The sequence below is a fragment of the Dreissena polymorpha genome, chromosome 15, assembly GCF_020536995.1.
Source record: "Dreissena polymorpha isolate Duluth1 chromosome 15, UMN_Dpol_1.0, whole genome shotgun sequence".
Classification (NCBI taxonomy): Eukaryota; Metazoa; Mollusca; class Bivalvia; order Myida; family Dreissenidae; genus Dreissena; species Dreissena polymorpha.
Window position 1 is genome coordinate 57705858 of NC_068369.1, and position 19036 is coordinate 57724893.

General features: G+C 34.6%; 2 protein-coding genes across 4 annotated transcripts in view; one reads left to right on the plus strand and one right to left on the minus strand.

The window, feature by feature from the left end:
* Positions 1 to 203: 203 nt before the first annotated feature.
* On the minus strand, positions 204 to 5142 carry LOC127860974 (uncharacterized). The gene is made up of 6 exons (XM_052399307.1): positions 5081 to 5142; positions 3187 to 3295; positions 2676 to 2989; positions 2072 to 2280; positions 1311 to 1467; positions 204 to 779 (listed from the first exon to the last, which is right to left on the minus strand). Exons 1-6 carry the CDS (start codon positions 5091 to 5093, stop codon positions 718 to 720), a joined length of 864 nt encoding a protein of 287 aa, XP_052255267.1. The 5' UTR covers positions 5094 to 5142; the 3' UTR covers positions 204 to 717.
* Positions 5143 to 10935: 5793 nt separating this feature from the next.
* The window catches only part of LOC127860523 (heat shock 70 kDa protein 12A-like), a 13668-nt gene continuing 5567 nt past the window's right edge, over positions 10936 to 19036 (plus strand). Inside the window, exons 1-3 of one of the 3 annotated variants that reach the window (XM_052398636.1) lie at positions 10943 to 10982; positions 11586 to 11656; positions 12919 to 12985. In XM_052398636.1, coding sequence (XP_052254596.1) covers positions 12957 to 12985 — 29 coding nt within the window. In that variant the 5' untranslated portion in view covers positions 10943 to 10982; positions 11586 to 11656; positions 12919 to 12956. Of the gene's footprint in view, positions 11092 to 11585; positions 11657 to 12918; positions 12986 to 19036 lie in introns of all 3 variants that reach the window. The other 2 variants (XM_052398635.1, XM_052398637.1) reach the window with 2 other exon arrangements.

Genomic DNA, 19036 nt, shown 5'->3' on the forward strand with positions numbered 1-19036 from the left:
TTGTCTCTGCATGATTAATCAAAGAATTTTGAAAACTGAATCCAACCAATACTTAATGTTGTTGGATTCCAACTAATACTAAATGTTCTTGAATATGATATAATAATAAAGCATTTTGCTTTGAAAACAAGTTATCAGACAAGTCAAAAAACACATTGATTACGTCATCGGTATATGGAGAAAACAGAATAAATGGTGTCACAGGACTATTGAAAAACAGAAGAAATGATGTCATCGGAATATGGAAAACCATATATAACATAAAGCGTCTGTATGTAAGTATAACACACAACATGCATGAAACAGGAATTAAGGGCAATCAATTGAAGTTCATATACACAATTAGTAAAACAATGCACTTTTTATCTACAATCAAATCTAAACTATGCATTTGGAACTATAAAGAGTCTTAAAGGGCAGGGCTAACTCTGCCACTGCCAAAGGTATACCTAGTTTCTGTTAATTCCATTACATTTTGCAAAGAAGCTAGTTATTGTAAATGCCTTTAGATAACTTATTAAATAAAGTATAAAAAGCTTATAACAGTCCGGATTGTCGGGTGGTCACAGCAGTAACCGTTTAATCCATAAAATGACGTAGAATGATTCGAGCCCCGATCTAATGATCCGAATCTTCTTCAGCCATGGCTGATGCCATCGTAGATGGCTTGGTGCGGGTTTTGCGCCCTCCCTCACGATCACTTGCATTTCTCAGCCATTATTTTATGAAGAACTCAGTCTCACTGGTAGTTGTGTTTGGAAACACTCGCTTGACAGCTTCTAAAAAAGTACATGTTTAGGTATATGAATGAACATTTGAATACATTACAATAACTGGGCATAATGCATGTGCGTAAAGAGTCGTCCCAGATAAGCCTGTGCAGCCCGCACAGGCTAATCAGGGACGACACTCTCCGCCTAAACTGGATTGTCGCTAAGAAGAGACTTCATTTAAACAAAAAAATTCATAAAAGCGGAAATTGTCGTCCGTGATAAGCCTGTGCCGACTGCACAGGCTAATCTGGAACGACACTTTACGCACATGCATTTTGCCCAGTTTTCTCAGAACACGACACAAATATCTCAAGATGTTTAATTATTAAAACAGGAACTTTTTCATGGACAAGTATTTTGTTAACTTTAAAAATAAACATTGCTGTTAAATTTGGATGAGCGGTTTTAAAACCTCAATTATCATGGAAGTTTAATTCATATAAATGTAGTCAGCAGAAGAACTCATTCTTTAAATTATCTGCATAAAGTATTTCACTACTGCTGACAAGTACTTAATGCTAATATAAAGTGTCTTACGGAGAATGGCCAAACACAGCTTCAGCGCCTGAAAAGACATCTTTCCACGCCCGGTCCAGTTGAAACCTTTGGCAAACTGGTTGTCAAGAACCCCCGCCATTAGCCGCTTGGTCATGAGTTTCACACAGGACCCCCCAACATTGGATAAATAGTCAACCTGTGAGGAACAAATATATAAGCAAAAGTTTAAACAAGCAAATTCGTAGAATTGATATCCCCCGCAACATATCTTTTGTTTAAGGATGGGTGCAAATCAGACGGATGAACATACTACAAAACAAAGGGCCATCACTCCGTTATTAACAGATGGTGTACAATGCCATTTGGCGTGCATCATCGTCTTATCCATATATATACTCATACCAAGTTTCAATCAAATCCGCCAAAGCACTTCCAAGATATGACTCCGGACACAAAAGTGCCTATAGTAAAAAGCATTTTTTCAAGATACAAAGGGCCATAACTCCATTATTAACAGATGGTGTAAAATGCCATTTGGCGTGCATCATCTTCTTATGCATATATATACTCATACCAAGTTTCAATGAAATCCGCCAAAGCATTTCCAAGATATTGATCTGGACACAAAAGTGCCGGACGGACGGACAGCCGGACGGACAACGCCAAAACAATATCCCTCCGCCTTTGGCGGGGGATAAAAATGTTAAGAGTACAACCTATGACAACTTAGATAGCCAAATTAAAAGATAATACACATAATTATACATAAAATTTCACAACACGAGTCCGACAGTACATACCAACATCCGAAATGTGGCTTTATCACATAGCCTTTGTTCTATGCCCTCAACATCTTCCAATCTTTTCACTGGAAGGACGATTCCTTCAGGAAGTTCTTGGCCCCCTACATGTCCATGCATTTGCTGGATCAATGTGGCCAACATTGCCTTAATCTCCCGCTGATCCTGTTTGATTTCCTCTAAGGAGCGCAGGATAGATATATCCCTTCCTAAAATTAATTTAAGATATGACTGTGTTGTGACTTAGGTACTTTTTTAATCAGGATGTCATGGTTAATGCAAATTAGTACCATTTATTTATATTTTAGATATGAACACCTTAATTTTTTTTTGTATTAAACAAATTAATTTTTCTCTGTGTAATTAAGGGATATAAAAAATTATAAGTCCCTCATTGTTAAATTATAGAAACTATTTCTAACAACATGTTTATGCATTTTAGCACAGTATTTAAAATAAAAATGCAAAATATGTTGTGTGAAGACATAACAATGTAGTTAAAAAATACTTCCCTTGGTTAAGATAAAGGTGCAATGTAAAAATAAATACATAATACAAATAGCAAGTAAACAACCAAAGAAAAATCTTCAGGAATAGTATGTACCTGTAACTATCGGCTGTGGTCTGTCAGAAGAAATGTGGGCAGACTGTTGAGGGCTTGATGTGGGCAACAAAGGGGTTGCATCTTGACCTGGCCGTTTACTTTGTTTTGGTGTTGACATCCCGGATTTTGACCCCAGCAACATAGGGGAATCACATTTCGTTCCTGCTGGTATGGAGATTTTGGGGGGAGGAGATGGCATGACGGTGTCCGAGTCTTTGGTGGTTGTTAGTGTTACCAACTGCCTCTTTGTACATGTATCCCTCGTTTGAGACTCTTCATCTTCTGTGTCTGAGTCCAGGAAGCGTGGATTTGGCCTAAAATCAAAGAAACCTTATCATTATGTTATTTCATGTTCCAATTTTGTTTTTTCGTTTATAATTATTATAAATTATGTTTAAGAACGTATTTTTATTGCAATAGAGGTTTTAATTGTTGCTATTATGAAAGCATATTGAGTTTGGCATTTGTCGTCATGAACATGTTAAATCATTCCTAGTTAATTTGAAATTACCTGTGTTTTCTTTTTTGAGAAACTGATGACTGCCTTACATCTGCATCTGTTTGTAGATCCGACTCCTCTTCAGCCTCTTTAGCCTTCTGCTGGGCTTTTTCAAAGGAATCTGAAGATTTTTGAAATTGATTACATGTATATGAGTCACACTCTGATAAAAGGGGGTTTAATGCTTGTGCGTAAAGTGTCATCCCAGATAAACCCGTGCAGTCCGCACAGGCTATTAATAACCCTTTGCCTGCCATAAGCGACCACAGCTCGCGATAAGCTTTATCTCTATCCACTGCCAATCCCGACCTCAGGTCGCTTCAGGGGGTTTCCCTGTTATGTTGCCTCGATTGAGATTTACTAGTGGAATTTTACTACGACATGTTTACAATTCCATTCATACATGCTTGTCACGTGATCTGCAACGTCATTTCATCTACAAATATGAGCCAATAATTGTTTATATGCTTAACAAAATCCAACACAAAGAAAATGAAAGCCAACAGACAAAATGGCGAACCAGCGAATGAGCCTTGATGATGTTATCAATCAATTGTGGACAGAAAGCGATAGTGAGGACAAATTTATGGATAATATTGATGATTATGTGTAAGAAGATTTTTTATTGAATGCTAGTGTTGTTTATGAAATTAATCTAGAACAATCTGTGCGTGACAAGGATTTTCCAAGTGACACAGAAAATGGCTGGTTGAATGTTGACACTCCACCAGTTGTTATGGAATTTGATAGCCATGTAGGCTTGAATGCCGAAGATATCACCAAGAGTATAACACCTTTGAGTATGTTCAATGTGTTGTTTGATGAAAGCATGTGGCAAAATATGGTGACACAGACAAATAAATATGCACAGTCAAGAATTCAAAGTGCACAGGATTTAGGTGTTTAATTTTAGCTTAGACTTTTCTTGACAACTGATCTTATTCAGTGTGTTTCTTAAGAATATATTTGCAGAACAAAATTATTCTCAAAATTAAACCTATTGATATATTGTTGTTCATGATAAATCATAGTTTTATAAAAAAATATCTTATTTTAGTACATTTTAACTACTCTACTGGTCAGAATTATACAAATTATGCCATGTTCTTTGAATCAAGTTAATCTTTAATGATATATTATGTAAACATATGTTTGTACTTTGTAAATAAAAATTATACCACGGGGTAGCTTATTTATTTATCTGCAACTTTGCGTCGTTGTGTTATTAGATAAAATCTAAGGTTAATGCACAAAACCTGTTAAATCAATGCCACTGATACTATCTTGTTTACAGATGCCATATGGTAAAAGTTTAGTGGCAGTGGAGAAGCTGATAAGCCATTAGGCTTTCTGGCTTAGGCTTAGGATTTAAGGGTGAAGGGACGACACTTTCCGCTTTTATGAAATGTTTCGTTTTAAGTCTCTTCATAACAAAAATCCAGTTTAGGCTGAAAATGTCATCCCTGATTAGCCTTTGCGGATTGCACTGGCTAATCTGGGACGACACTTTACGCATGTGCATTAAACACTATTTTCACAGCAAGGCTCATATATAAGAAGTTAATATAAACATCTTCAACAATATCAAGCTTTTCATTTTATATATATATATCAATCAGTCATGTTCATTTATTTCATTAAATTAACAATGACAGAAGGAAACAATTTCTCAATATATTGACTTGATTTAAGTAATATGTCTGATACATTCACCTTATTACTGAAATCTTCTACCATCAAAACATAGAAATTTAGTGAGCTACAAATCACCCATGTTTTTATTACTGCATGCTACATTTTCTATTTCAAAATTGGTAAATAATTACAAACATCACCATTACTTTGTGCATTATTCATATCACATAAATAATACATGTGCAAGCTGGCACATAAGGGCTTTTATTACCTGTTTGATACATCAACCGGCGGATAGCACATGAAACCCACGTATCTTCAGGCTCTGCGTGTTGTTTATTATTATTAAGTTTTGCAGACGATTTCATTGGGGGCCAGAGCACCTTCTTGTTTCCATCGGATTCATCTGTTAGCCAATTTTCCGACACAATAGCAACTTCATTTGTGGCAAATTCAACGACCACGTATTTTGACATGATCTGGCCCAACAAAATCAAAACATAGCGGTTAAGTAACGTTCTTTCTTTTTGAAAATGTCAACTTGAAGGTACAGTTTTAATTATTGTGTATTGAGTCGGACATATTCAGCGTTTTTTTCACCTGTTAGGGAACAGGTCCTGTCCCCTAGAAATTGGGAATTTTTGAGTCGCGAAATCCTTCAAATTGGGAATTTTCGCGTCGTGAAATCCATCAAATTGGGAAATATAAAAAATCATACAAATACATCAACTGGAATCTATTTTATGTAGTAAACAATGCTTTTATACACTATCAATGGCATTCTGGGATAGGGTAGATCATAAGTCTGTATAACAAATACCAGTTTATTAAAAAAAAATTAAGAACTGGTTTTCCAAATAGAATTAATGGGTATTGCCGCAATATAACTGAAAATTGTTTAAAATGGCATAAAGTCCAATTGAACAATTACTTTGTGTGGCAATTTGAGATAACTTGTCTAAATTAAAAGGACCAGCAGATGACCATTGTTATAATGGAAAACAGAAATTTAGGTGGCTATGCTTGGCTGATTTTGTTTTGTTCTTTTTTCAAGTAGTATTTTGAATTGTGACTCATTTTCTGGCTATTTATATAAAAACCACGATGCGAGTGTGCAAAATCGTCAGAAGTTGTTGACTATTTACTTCGCCGCGAGTATTTGAAGAGTAAATTGAGATATCGGATTTCCATATTTGGGTTTGTTTACTAGAGAGCTACGTAAAGACGTCGCTACGAATAAAACCAAAACCCGGGAAAATATTTTGTCAAAGTCGGCATTTCGAAATATCTATCATTCTTTTCGGATTAGGGTTTTATTTTGTATATTGAATCTGTATTTAACGAGATCGTTCAATAAACAACTGTCACGAACATGTGAAACATTGTTATCGAAGCGTACAAAACAAGGTCAATTTTACTACTTATTTGGTTGACTGTTTCCCCGCCAGCATTCAATAATGCCGCATTATGTATATCGGCGGGGAACAGTCAACTTGGTAACTAGGTGGCTCCACCTATCGGAAGTTGCGTCGGCCTCATTCTAAAAGAACAACAACAACTACAACAACAACCGTTTCCTTTTCATACTTGTTTACTAACTTCTGAAGTCGTTTTGAGACAAAAAAGATAGTCTATTTGGGATTTTCAAATCGATATGAGGCCGTTTTTATATAAAATATTTGGGATAAGACCGTTTTCTAAATTGGGAAGGGTCCGTCGGCGATTTTGGGACCAGGTCCGGTCCCGATTGGGAACAGGGCCGTTTACCGGACCCGTTCAAAGAAGGAAAAAAACGCTGATATTAGCAGTTCATTATCAGACTGGTATAGTGAAACTTAACTTGATAACATAATTCTACACAAATGATGTATATCATTTCCTCTTGCTTGGGTGTCAGTATTACTTTGGTACCAAATCATGAATAAGGGGAAAACAAACAAATCCATCATCTAATGGCAGAAGCACACATTTACAAGTAATATCAGTTAATAATGCTGTACACAAAGAACCACTCAGTTCTTTAACATGTTTAATTCGTAAGTCTGAAGAAGGTAGTGGTATACTGAAAAAATTGGTTGAATAAGTGAACAATTCATAAACAGCATATTTTTCATTCGTTTCTTTGGTAAATATATTTCTAATAATGCCAACATTGTCATTAATAAGTATACAATTATTCCCCTTAAAAATAGAGAAAACTATGTTAGGGAAATGGATTTCTTTAAATTGCGTGATTTGAAAATTGTTATACCTCTGCGGTATTGGTCCATGATTATGCTTTTTTTTTAAAACACCTTCTTGAATTCAGACGGACTTTCGAATTTAGGATCAAACAAATTTCCTTTACTTTCAGCTATTCTGCGAATGACCTGTTGCAAAGGCAGCGTCGGTTTTCTAACAAGGCATTTTAGTTTCCCTAAAAAGCTTTCAAAAGCAAACGCAGAAAATGTTTCAAGTGAACCAAAGCTCTGTACATCTAAAGGCAAGTGAACCAACCCATGAACATTAAAAACAACCATATCTCTGCCATAAAGCTCACCGAACTGTTGCACAAACTTTACTAAAAGTTCTTGCGCATAAACTCTGTATGCATCGCAAAATAAACTGCTGGACAAACAGAATATGCTCACAAACAATAACATAAAATGTTTGTACAATGGAGGAGGCAGATGTTTCTTTAGGACAACTGGTCCAGTGTACAGCAAGAATTGGCGAAACTCTGTTGCTTTCCATCTCTCAATATAATCCAGAGTACGTGACTTCCAGTTAAATTCCCTTGGCAAATGTCCCGACAAATCAAACAAACACTCTGATATCCGTTTTATTGCACTAGGGCCTATACGACAACCCCTGTCAAGTGGTCCCTTCATCCAAAGCAATATTAACCTTTTCACGACGCCTAGATATACCAAATGCATAGCATCTATGGGAAACTGAGAAACCATACCAATCGGTAAACTGTGAAATGGTGACTGGCCAGTATGATGCAATCTATCTTGCATTTCATCAAATGCTATATCTGTTCTAAGAAGACAGTTTGTCTCCGGAAATGTCATTTTCCCGTTCCACTCACCATGTTGTACACATTTGTCACATCCGTGATAGCCACTGTGACCTTTAATTTGCTTAATATAAGCTTTAGCGGGAGCATCGCAAATCACACACGAAAGAGAAAAAACAGCTCTGATCTCAGAATCATCCCACAATTTTATACCATTTTGAAACAGGCCTTCCAACTCCTTGACAAAATGTTCAAGGTATTCTGCCACACTTGCAGGTTTTTTATCTCCTGAGAACAAACCAATAACAAATGGCTTGGTAACCGTAGGTTTAATAAGTCTACCTAAAATTGGCCATTACTGAACACCGGAACTTTTAAACAGCGGCAAACCATCAATATTAACTTGAAGTGAAACCTCACCAACATCTTGGCGAAACTGGCTTTCAAATATAGATTTAATCCAACTTTCTACACCAAAGTGGTAATAACAACCACCAGCAATATTGAAGACTTCATAATTGCGTGGTGTTTTAAGTAATGTCCTAGCATCTTTTGGTAAGTATGTATGATACTGACGCAAAATGACAAGCAAGTCAGAAAGAGCAGAATGGGTTATGTTATGTTTTGAAACCCAAGATATTAAGAGCTCGGCTAAATCAGCACCATCTTCATTCAGAATTGTCAGATGTTTCATATTCGGACTGATCATGAACTCCATCTTGATACAATATGTTTAAGGTATCATGATCTGCAACTGATGAAGCAGAGTTATCTGAATCTGATGCCAAATCCAGTCCTTCACTCTCCTCATTATCAACAAATAAAGGAATTTGCAAATCCGGGGATTCATTTGAATAAGAGGGTACAGTTGAATCTACGAGCACAGCATCGTTATTTATTTGATTTGTTTCTGTATAAATGTTATTTATTGCATCAACTTGTAAATTAACTGATGAAACAACTTTTCGCCGTTTTGACCAATAAGAAGCCATTGTATTACTTTTTTTTAATGAAACAACTAAACAAAAATATTCTTAATGTGTACAAATAAAATTAAATTGTATACAAATCAAATTTAAGTGAGTGTACGTACAATTAAAAAAACAAAACAAGTATGAACGCGCGATAATCTACCTCGCGAATATTAATTACATTATCAAAGTACAATCCAAATTCTTACTGTACCTTCAAGTCTACATGCATGTGCTTGCACAAATTAAGTTACTTATATAGTTTTATCAACAAATACTAACTTTTACTGAGCGAAAATCTCCAAAACAAAATTATTTTGTTCAACCGCCTGAATTAACTTGCCGCCAGAAGGTTATGCCAATTCCCAGAATCCTGCAGAGAATTGCTTGGAACCGAACGAGATTATCGTTTTTGAACGAAAACATTTACCCCACATCGGGCCGTTGTCGGCCCGCTAACGGTAAAATTACTCACAAGTTGCATATTTATTATTGACCATATTTATGTTTTGTGGTACGAATATATATATATTTTTATATATTTCATTATAGTTTGCATATAACATGACTTTTTTGTTAATTACATACATCGGGCGGCGAAACGGCTTTACATCGGATAGACATCGGGCCGTTTTGCCGATATACCGTTTCGCTACCGATATCTATCCGATATTGGTGTGCTGGCTGGGTATGATCCTTAATTGAGAAGTGTAACAAATGTTTATGCTGATTCTGCTTCGTAAAGTTGGTAAGTATACGTACTGACGATTAGCGACTCCAGTAAGTACGGATATTTAATTCATTCTAATATTCATTTCACTTACCTCAAAATCCAAGGAGTCTGGTTCCTTCGTTCGATGTTGTGCTCTGGCTCTGTTGACGGTACGGGCCAGAGTTGAGTGTTTTGGTAAATTGAAGTCACCGCGTTATAAAACGTCCTGCATCATACCGTCGACTATGTTTCCGGCGGGCTAGTGTACGCCTTGGAAATCTTCTCTACGTATCTGCAAACTTAGCCTAGCAGAAAATATAGTGTTTTCCAAGTCATAAATCTTTTGAAAAAATAAAGCTTCATACATTTTTGTATTAATTCAAAGTGAATGACAACTAAAACTCAAGAATGATAATAACAAACATGTTATGGAATAACAGTAATCTATACATAATTAAAAATATCTGGGGGTTAATTGTCCAGGGAGCAGGGGGGAATTGTCTAGGGGGTGAATTGTCTCCTGGGGGTGAATTGTCTTGGGGGTGAATTGTCTCGCTTCCAAATTAAAGATTGTCAAATACATATCAACAGTTTTGTCAACGGGTAGAAAACCTGTCATCTCGGCCTAAAATAATGCAACAAATAACCATGAATCCGTTCGATTAGACAACCTGTATCAGAAACTTAAGTAATGACCTTAGAAAACTCTAATATCAACGCTTTTAAAGCGAGATTATACGATTTTGTCAAATATTGATGAATTTATAAAAAATGTGTCAAAAAATTATTATATATATATATTTCAATATCAATTAAAATAAAAGTTAAGAAGAACATGTGTCGAAAAATGCTAAATAAGTCAGATATTTAATTCTGAAATCGAAAATGTCTGTACAGTCGAATTCGCCAGCATATATATCATGCATGTACGATGTGAATCTAAATTTAGTTTAACGGTTCATTTTAAATTCCTGCAACGATATATATTCATACGACACACGAACACTAACTATGATCCTAATAAAAAGACGAATGCTTCGGCTGTTGTAGGAAAATATGTACGAAATATCTTCGTCACAATCGGATCGGGGCGCTTATTTGTCTTTGCTGCATTTTAAGAAATTCGTCTTCAATCTATAATTTTTCTTGCCTATTTTGTGTTAATGGAACATATTTTATCAATATATTACAATTTAACATATATAAAAATCGTATAATCTCGCTTTACATGTTCTTACAACAATATTAAATAGAAGCCCAATAGTATTTATAAAACCATTAAATTGACTTTTATACAACATCAACATGGTGAAATTGTATTGTTTTATTCATACGATTTTTATCGCTGCAAATTTAAGTCATTGAAGCTGTTTATTATTCTATTTCACTTATTACTGTAGCAGATGAACACACTCAAAGGGGCGTAACTCTATCATTTGGAAATATAATCGAAAGAGGAAGTTAATTGCTAACAAGAAACTGAGCAAAGGTAAAGGTAAACATATTATTAATAATAGAATTTAAAGGAATGTCAAAAAATGAAAATCAGAACTACACACGGCGTATACTACTTAAAACGTTAGCCTTATAATTTAACGGTAAAATATGTGGTTTACTCGAGTACACATAAATTTGTGTCCCAATTAATACGTTTAGCTACCGCTCTCTCATGAAGGTCATGCTCGTAAATTTGACGTCTGTATATCCTAGCGGTAATCGAAAGTGAAAGAGATTTCACAGTTTTGCTCGAAACTTTATTTGATTTAATAAGGTACTTAATACTTGTTTTGACCCGAAATTAAGTGTGCCCTATTAAAATTGAGTTTAAAGATGTGATTGACAGGGGCGTAGCTAGCATTTTTTTTAGCTGTAGGCCCGGAAATGATGGGGTCCGGGGGTCCTCCCCCTGAATATTTTTAAATCCTATAACGACTGTGGTGAGATTTAAAGCACATCTAGACAAATAATAAGATAAGAAAAATTCAGAAGTTTGCCTGTTTTTCTTTGAAAGTTTACTGTTTTATCTCAATGTCAACATTTTAATGCTGTTTTCGAAGTTGGAGCATTTATATTTTTGTATATGTTTCAAAAGAAATTGTAGGCCCGGGCCTGCTGTGCCTAATAGCAGCTACGCCACTGATTGAAACAATCATAGACCTAGAGGTAAATGCCTAATATGGCGGTAGTATAAACGGTATATAACTTCTAAGAAAACGTTATCAAGGTTTCGACAGTCATCGGGCCATTGCTTGCCGTGGTTTTTATGAAACCATTAGTTGAAACAAATATTATCGGTAAAAGCTAAAAGTAAATATATCTTTTGTTACTATGACTTAAACGTATGCATTATTGTCATCGACATATTCTAGATTAAAATTGAAATATTACATATGTTCGACATGGTGTTGTTGTATCTCTCCATCAGAACATTCAATGTTCTAATGGTAAAAACCTGTCGTCCCCCCATATTTTGAAGTTATTCTTACAGTTTATGTTATGTTCTTCTCCATATCAACTTGAATGTGACCACACACCATTTCCATTACACCTTAAAGTTTATATCGTAAGTAGTGTAAACGTGACTAAATATTTAACAACTCAAGTAAATTTAATTAAAGCAATAAAATCAATGCAAGTTGAATGATTTTGTATAATATGCGAAGAACACTTTAATTTGTATAAATGGAACATAAACATAATAAATCAATCTTTTTCAGATGATGCAATTCATGGTTTGCATTGAGGAAATTTTACAACTATCTTAATAAACAAATTAAACATATTAATAGCAATTCTGCATGTCTTATGTCCGTAGTGTTTTAATGTAATATATAGTAGTAGTAAAACAAACACAGCAATATTAAAAGGAATGTTTATGCAATGAATGGTCATATGAACGCAAAATAAGCGAATACGATTAAAACAATTTAAATACAAAATTAAGATTAACTAATGTATTCACTTTCGAAATTAATTATATTATCATGGATGGTTTTGATTTATATGTTCAAGTATTTGTTCTTGTGGAAATTAAAGACAATGTATTTTCATCATGAATACTTGTATATGCATAGCAATATTCGGCTAGCATTTTTTATTTTTTTATTATAATCACTTGATAGTTTATTAAACGTTTTAATACATTTAAACAGGTGATGAACCATATAAACTTATGTTATGTTTGTAGATGAAAACACAATGTTGTATCTTTATATTCAACAATAATTTCAACATTGAAAGCGGAATGACAATTCCAAAACAGCAATTAGGATCTGTACATCCGTACTTATATCTCAGTGCAATTATTAGATGATAAGCATAATGTATTGAAGCAAGTGTCATTTGTTGAAATCACTAGTTCACTAATTTGAACAAGTCCAATAGCCATCAATGAACGTATGCCAAATTATACTTACTTTTTGTAGATAAAAGGAGCTTTTCTTCTATGTGGACTTGAAATTATATGACGCTCTTGAAAAGACAGGATAAAAGGTATACTATATTTTTTCTTATTTGGTACAAATATTCAGCATAACAATTGTCATTCGAAAGAGTATTTTAATAGATTTGAAGAATAACAAACAAACAAACAGACGGACGAACGGACAGCCTTGTCTTGTACAATGTCGACATCTTCTTCATCGTCAACAATGCATTATTTAAAAAGTACAATGTCAAATGTGATAGGAACAAAGTTTTACACATATTTACAAATCATTTACTTATCTAACAAAGATATAATAAATAATACTTTATACCGGCATTTGGTTCAGCAAAAAATATGTGTACACTAATGACGCTAAGTCCGCAAAAAAACAGTAATACAATAATATATGGATATTCGTTCAATGGTTATGCTCTTCTCTTTTGTAAAAGGGTTTCTTAGAATACTCGTTAAGATGCAAACCGAAAGTCAATAAAAAAGCTCGTTCAGGTGCGTTTCATTTGTTATGGTTAGTTATTGGATACGTGTGAGGTTCGAAGCAACTTAGTCTGTCAACAGACTGATAATTTTTATGCTCCCTTTTCGAAGAAAAGGTGGCATATAGTGATCGAAATGTCCGTCTGTCCGTCTGTCTGTCTTTCCGTCACACTTTGCGTTTAGGTTTCGAAAAATGCTCATAACTTCTATGTCCCTTGAGATGTAACCTTCATATTTGGTATGCATGTGTATATGAACAAGGCCTTTCCATACGCACACACATTTTTACCCCCGTGACCTTGACCTTGAACTTAGGGTCCGCGTTTAGGTTTCGAAATCTGCGTTTAGGTTTCGAAAAATGCTCATAACTTCTATGTCCCTTGAGATATAACCTTCATATTTGGTATGCATGTGTATATGGACAAGGCCTTTCCATACGCACAAAAGTTTTACCCCTGTGACCTTGACATTGAACTTAGGGACCGCGTTTAGGTTTCGAAATCTGCGTTTAGGTTTCGAAAAATGCTCATAACTTCTATGTCCCTTGAGATATAACCTTCATATTTTGTATGCATGTGTATACGGACAAGGCCTTTCCATACGCATACAAATTTTGACCCCTTTGACCTTGAACTTAGGGTCCGCGTTTAGGTTTCGAAATCTGCGTTTAGGTTTCGAAAAAAGCTCATAACTTCTATCAAGCGTTTATAGGGGGCATAATTCATCCTATGGTGACAGCTCTTGTTTTTTCTTATTTCACAATTACTTATTGAGTTGTATTGCAATACAATATCAAAGCTCCTTTTCTCTTCTGGCTGAATTATCATTTTAAGCAGATAAGAAAACGTAACTCTGTACTTCCTTTACAAATGCTAGCCCATTTCGAAATGCACACATACACATCGATTTAATGTGAATTGGGACAAATGGTTTTTCAAAAGCGTCAATTATACTCGGTCTGGAGCAGAATGTGTATCAAACAATCAACAACTCTTTAAAAAGTTTGTAACTGCATTAATAAGACCTAAGAATAGCAAGTACGTTGGATAGACAATATATATTTAAAAAAAATCTTCATGTGTGAGGCCTTTCAAAAATCTACTATAACTTAAATTTCCAATAAAATGGCACATAGTTTGAAGAAAAACATTGTATGGTGGCATAGAACCGCACTATCATAAACACATACGCCTCACGTTAAGCACATCAGAATCGTGTTATTAATCTTCAAGCGTGTTTACTAGTTTTTGTGGATTTTCTGTGTGCCATTGATTTTTCTGCCTAACTCAAAACTGGCATGAAAGTACTCCAAACTGACACCATAATTTCAGTGAACACAAACTTAGCTGGTAACAGGTATTTATACGTCTTATGATTTTCGTTTATAGATAATTATCACTGTAACTATCGCTGTTTCAGATAATGTGAAATAAAAAATCGGGCACGAATGAAATACATGTAGTATTAGCAATACATGTATTATCGTGTTAAAATGTATATTGCCAGATAATTACTATTGTACAATTCAGTTGGAAACACGATTTGTTTGGTTATGCTAAGTAGTTTATGCGATTAATATCCCCAAACCCTCACATGTTGCATGAATTTTACTATGTTAAGGTTAACATTAGCAAGATTTTGCGTCAGATCTCGGACTCAATTATTCATTTGGCGGTAAAATGAAACTGCATAACTGCATAGCTTTTGTAAATATTATTCTTTTCAACAATGTTAGCAGTGATTCTCTGAATACATATTATATTTATGTCTAGTAAAGTGGTTACAGGAATATTGGCGTGTTGGGAATTTCATAAGCGAATAATTATCTGGTAAAAATAATATTATCACCGAAAGGTTCGCTTTAGCAAGATATTGCGGAACACCTCGATCACACGCAAGTTGAAACAGGAACTAACGTTAACGCTGAGCCATTAAATATCATTAACTAGTTATAGGAATATTAAGGTTCGCATGAATTAGAAAATGTAACGTATAGGCACTTCAAGGCAATTTAGTTTAATAATAAAATATCGAACGTAATTGTTCGTAAACGGTTACTTAATATTCAAATAACTATCGAAATAAATAAGAAGTAAACCGAATGTTTGAACGTTTAGCACAAATTTGTTAATGAGGAAAGGCTTTAAGGGGAAGAATATTCATGCTGTGTTCTTTGTTTTCGATGAATGGGTTTGCAATATCAGTGCACTTATTGAACAAACTAGAGTTATCCTACGACAGCGATCCAGTGCACGCAAGCCTCTAGTCGGCTGCCTATTGGGCTTTCCTTATTTCAGGTCAATGCTTTAATAAGGTCAGGCTTCATCGGAAGCGGTTTATCTGGCTGACCAGAGTTTCGGACCAAATTTGATATTGGTTTTGACTTTAGGACTATGTATACTCATATCGCGTTCGTTTTTCCAAGTGATTGGGTATGCATCTTTTATGACCCCTTTATGTCAAACAGGTGTTATCTCCCGGTATCTTCCTTTTGCACAAAGACCTTTCGTTGTCTGCTTGTCGGACTTACTTAGGTCGGGCCAATGTTTTAATTTCGATGGGCGTCATGGGTGGTGGGGAGAGTGTACATATACGCCATGTGCGTTATTTTATGTGAATGGAGATGCAGCTCGAATAACCCCTTACTTACAAACAAAAGATCTCCGAAGGTAAGACCTAGTGCTTGATGACCTCATTTCAGCTGCCTGTCGCGCTACCTTAGTTTCGGACCAGGTCTCTAACTAACCCGTTTACTCTCTTTAGACTGTGAAAAAGAAAGCGACAGAAAATAATATGGCTTAATCTTTATTTCATTAAAAAAATTATTCCTTTGTGTCTATCATGCAAAGACGTTTACACACGTGCACATAAACATATATAAGTTAATTATTACTCATATAGCTATAAATTATAACTGTACTTAGTATTGGTATTTGAGTTGTTTTATGGATTGGTCATGTGAAACACAATCAAAGATCTGTCTATCAACAATTTCTGTTAGATATTAGAACATAAAACTCATATTGTTGATGATTCACATATACTTTTCCCCCATAAATGTGTTGTTCTTTTCTTGCAAATTATTTAAAAAAAATGAAATGTTGTACACGAATTAAGTAATACTTTTTATAGGGATGATTACTGACCAATACGCTCATTTACTTCATTACAATAATACATTGTGTACATAAAGTAGCTTAATATTGTGAAGCACAGACATAGTCGAGGTGCTATCTTGCGCATTGGGAAAATTATGACCATAAACTAATTGTGTTAACTTTATTATTCAAGAAATGTGCGCCTGGACATAACATTTTTTGAATTATTGCTGATTGGTTCGTTTGGGTGATGGTACTCTCCATCTTTATCATTTCACAATAAACATAATTTAATTACGTAGTAACGGAAACACTATAACTGTAAAAAATAAAATTTAAACAATTACTTAAATCATATAATTCCTAGTAATATAATTGATATGTGAATCGCTGATAAAACTGCATTGAAACAATTTAATTTGTATGACAAATTACCATGTGTAATCAAAGTACCGTCTTACGAAGCAAAGAACCAGTGACTCAATTTTGACAGGAAGTGCTAATTTGCCGAAAATTCGTAGAAGTCGGGATATATATTTGATTACCTGATACGACAAATTAAATGTTAAACGACATTGAAGCATTATATTATAAAGCAATAACTATTGGAAAAAGTAGGAACTTTAAAATGCTTGATATTATTTTTAATCTAACAAAAAAAAAGATCGTTTCAAAATAATTTGATAACTAAGATCATTTAATTTATCTTGCAACTGATTGACTATTTAAAGCATCAACTATTGACGTTTTAAAAACAACACATATACAAAAATTATTTTAAAAAAAAGAACATCGTAAAAAGATGAGTATAAAATGATTTAATCCTTAAGTGCATATTGATGCGATTGTGTTATTGACCTTTATTTGCAATTGTCCAGCACAATGTGATTCTGTGCTACTACAGCTACTACTACATGTCGTGAAAATGAGACAACCCGACAGGCGGCGAAATGGTGGCTTAGGTAGTGTTGGTTAGAATTCGACCATTTGCGGTGCATACCCATTCACGGAATACGACTAATACAATATAATTGTACACACGACAGAAACCCAAACAAATTAATAATAATATAATTGTAGCCCGAAACTAGATCAAGTCAACATGCAGCTTACGAGAGCATTACCGGTCCCATGTAGCAGACCGTAATGAAAAGTTCGACTCGAAACGCTGTCTCCCGAACAGGCAGCTTTCGAAAAGTTTGTGCGCTTGTTCTTTACTAGGATAAAGCCCTTGTTTGTCGGAACGGGGAATTGCATATGCATTTTAGCTACTTTAAATAACGCACACGACATGTATGTACGTCGCCTTGAAGCCAACCCTTAATAAAACCTCAAAATGCGTTTATTTATGCTTACCGTTACTTCATTTGAAGTCCATTGGCATCAGAGATTATAACAAAATTGAAATCATTACAAAACATGTAAGAACATGTTAACACCGTGTTTAACACTGTTTTAATATGTTTTAAAGCTTACATCTTATTATTTCCAATCGCAATCAGTAATCGCGGCTGTTTAAATTTAAGTTTGAACCGTAACCATTGTTAACCATATCCATAAACATAAACTGTTTAACAATTGAGAATATTTTTTTTCAATAACATTATTAGGAACAATACACATAATTATTCAAATAAGCAAACTTTAATAGCTTAGTCTTATTATCCATTGAATATCAATTCAATAATATGTGGAATCAAATAAATCAATTATATAATGCAACTCAACAATAGCATCATATAGACAAACAATTGTTTCACCTTTTTGACGATGCTGATTCAGCGAAGCACCTCGTCTACGTTATCATACCATGAAATCACAATGGCGACATATGTAAAAGACTCCGATTGAGTTAGCTAAATTTTCTCAATCGGCATACTTCGCTGATAATCATTGATAAAGGTAAAGGCAGCTTGGTTCCTGTCCTCTTTCAAATTTATCGAGAGGCTCGGAACAGGAACCAGACATAATACTGCCAGGTGGCATTTCAAACGCTGTGAAACTGGGAAAACCCCAAATGTAGTTATTTTTAGATTTGATCGAGAATGTAACCGCCTTGTTCGTACCCAATTTTTTTTCGTACCCAAATTTTTTTGGCATAATTTTTTCGTTCCCAAAATTTTCGTACCGATATTTTTTCGTACCCAAATTTTCGTACCCAAACACACAATTGTGTTGATGTAGATAAACTTAAATTGATGCTTTTATATCCATCCTCTTCAAAAGCATCGTCACACCAGTACTGTCAGTACTTTGATTGTTCATGGTATGTCACTTGTTGCCTTCGTTTAACGTGTGAAATTTAATTTAAGTGTTAGTAATCTCAAACAGTTAGTTACATTAAAATGACAAAACATGTGTTCAAATTTTTAATATAGATATCACTGACATTGACTAGGTAGGCAAAATGATTTTCTGTGGTGTGGTATCAAATCAGGCTGTACAAATTTCTCTCAACCATGCAACCTATTCCTCGACATCTACTTGACTAAGACGATGTCTGGTTTGTCTGATATCATTCTG

Bases quoted from the DNA above. Each gene is read 5' to 3' on its own strand.
- LOC127860974 (XM_052399307.1), bottom strand. The intron at 2,281-2,675 runs GTACATACTATT...AATTAATTTTAG, and splicing joins ACCACAGCCGATAGTTACAG to GAAGGGATATATCTATCCTG. The intron at 1,468-2,071 runs GTATGTACTGTC...TGTTCCTCACAG, and splicing joins AAGCCACATTTCGGATGTTG to GTTGACTATTTATCCAATGT.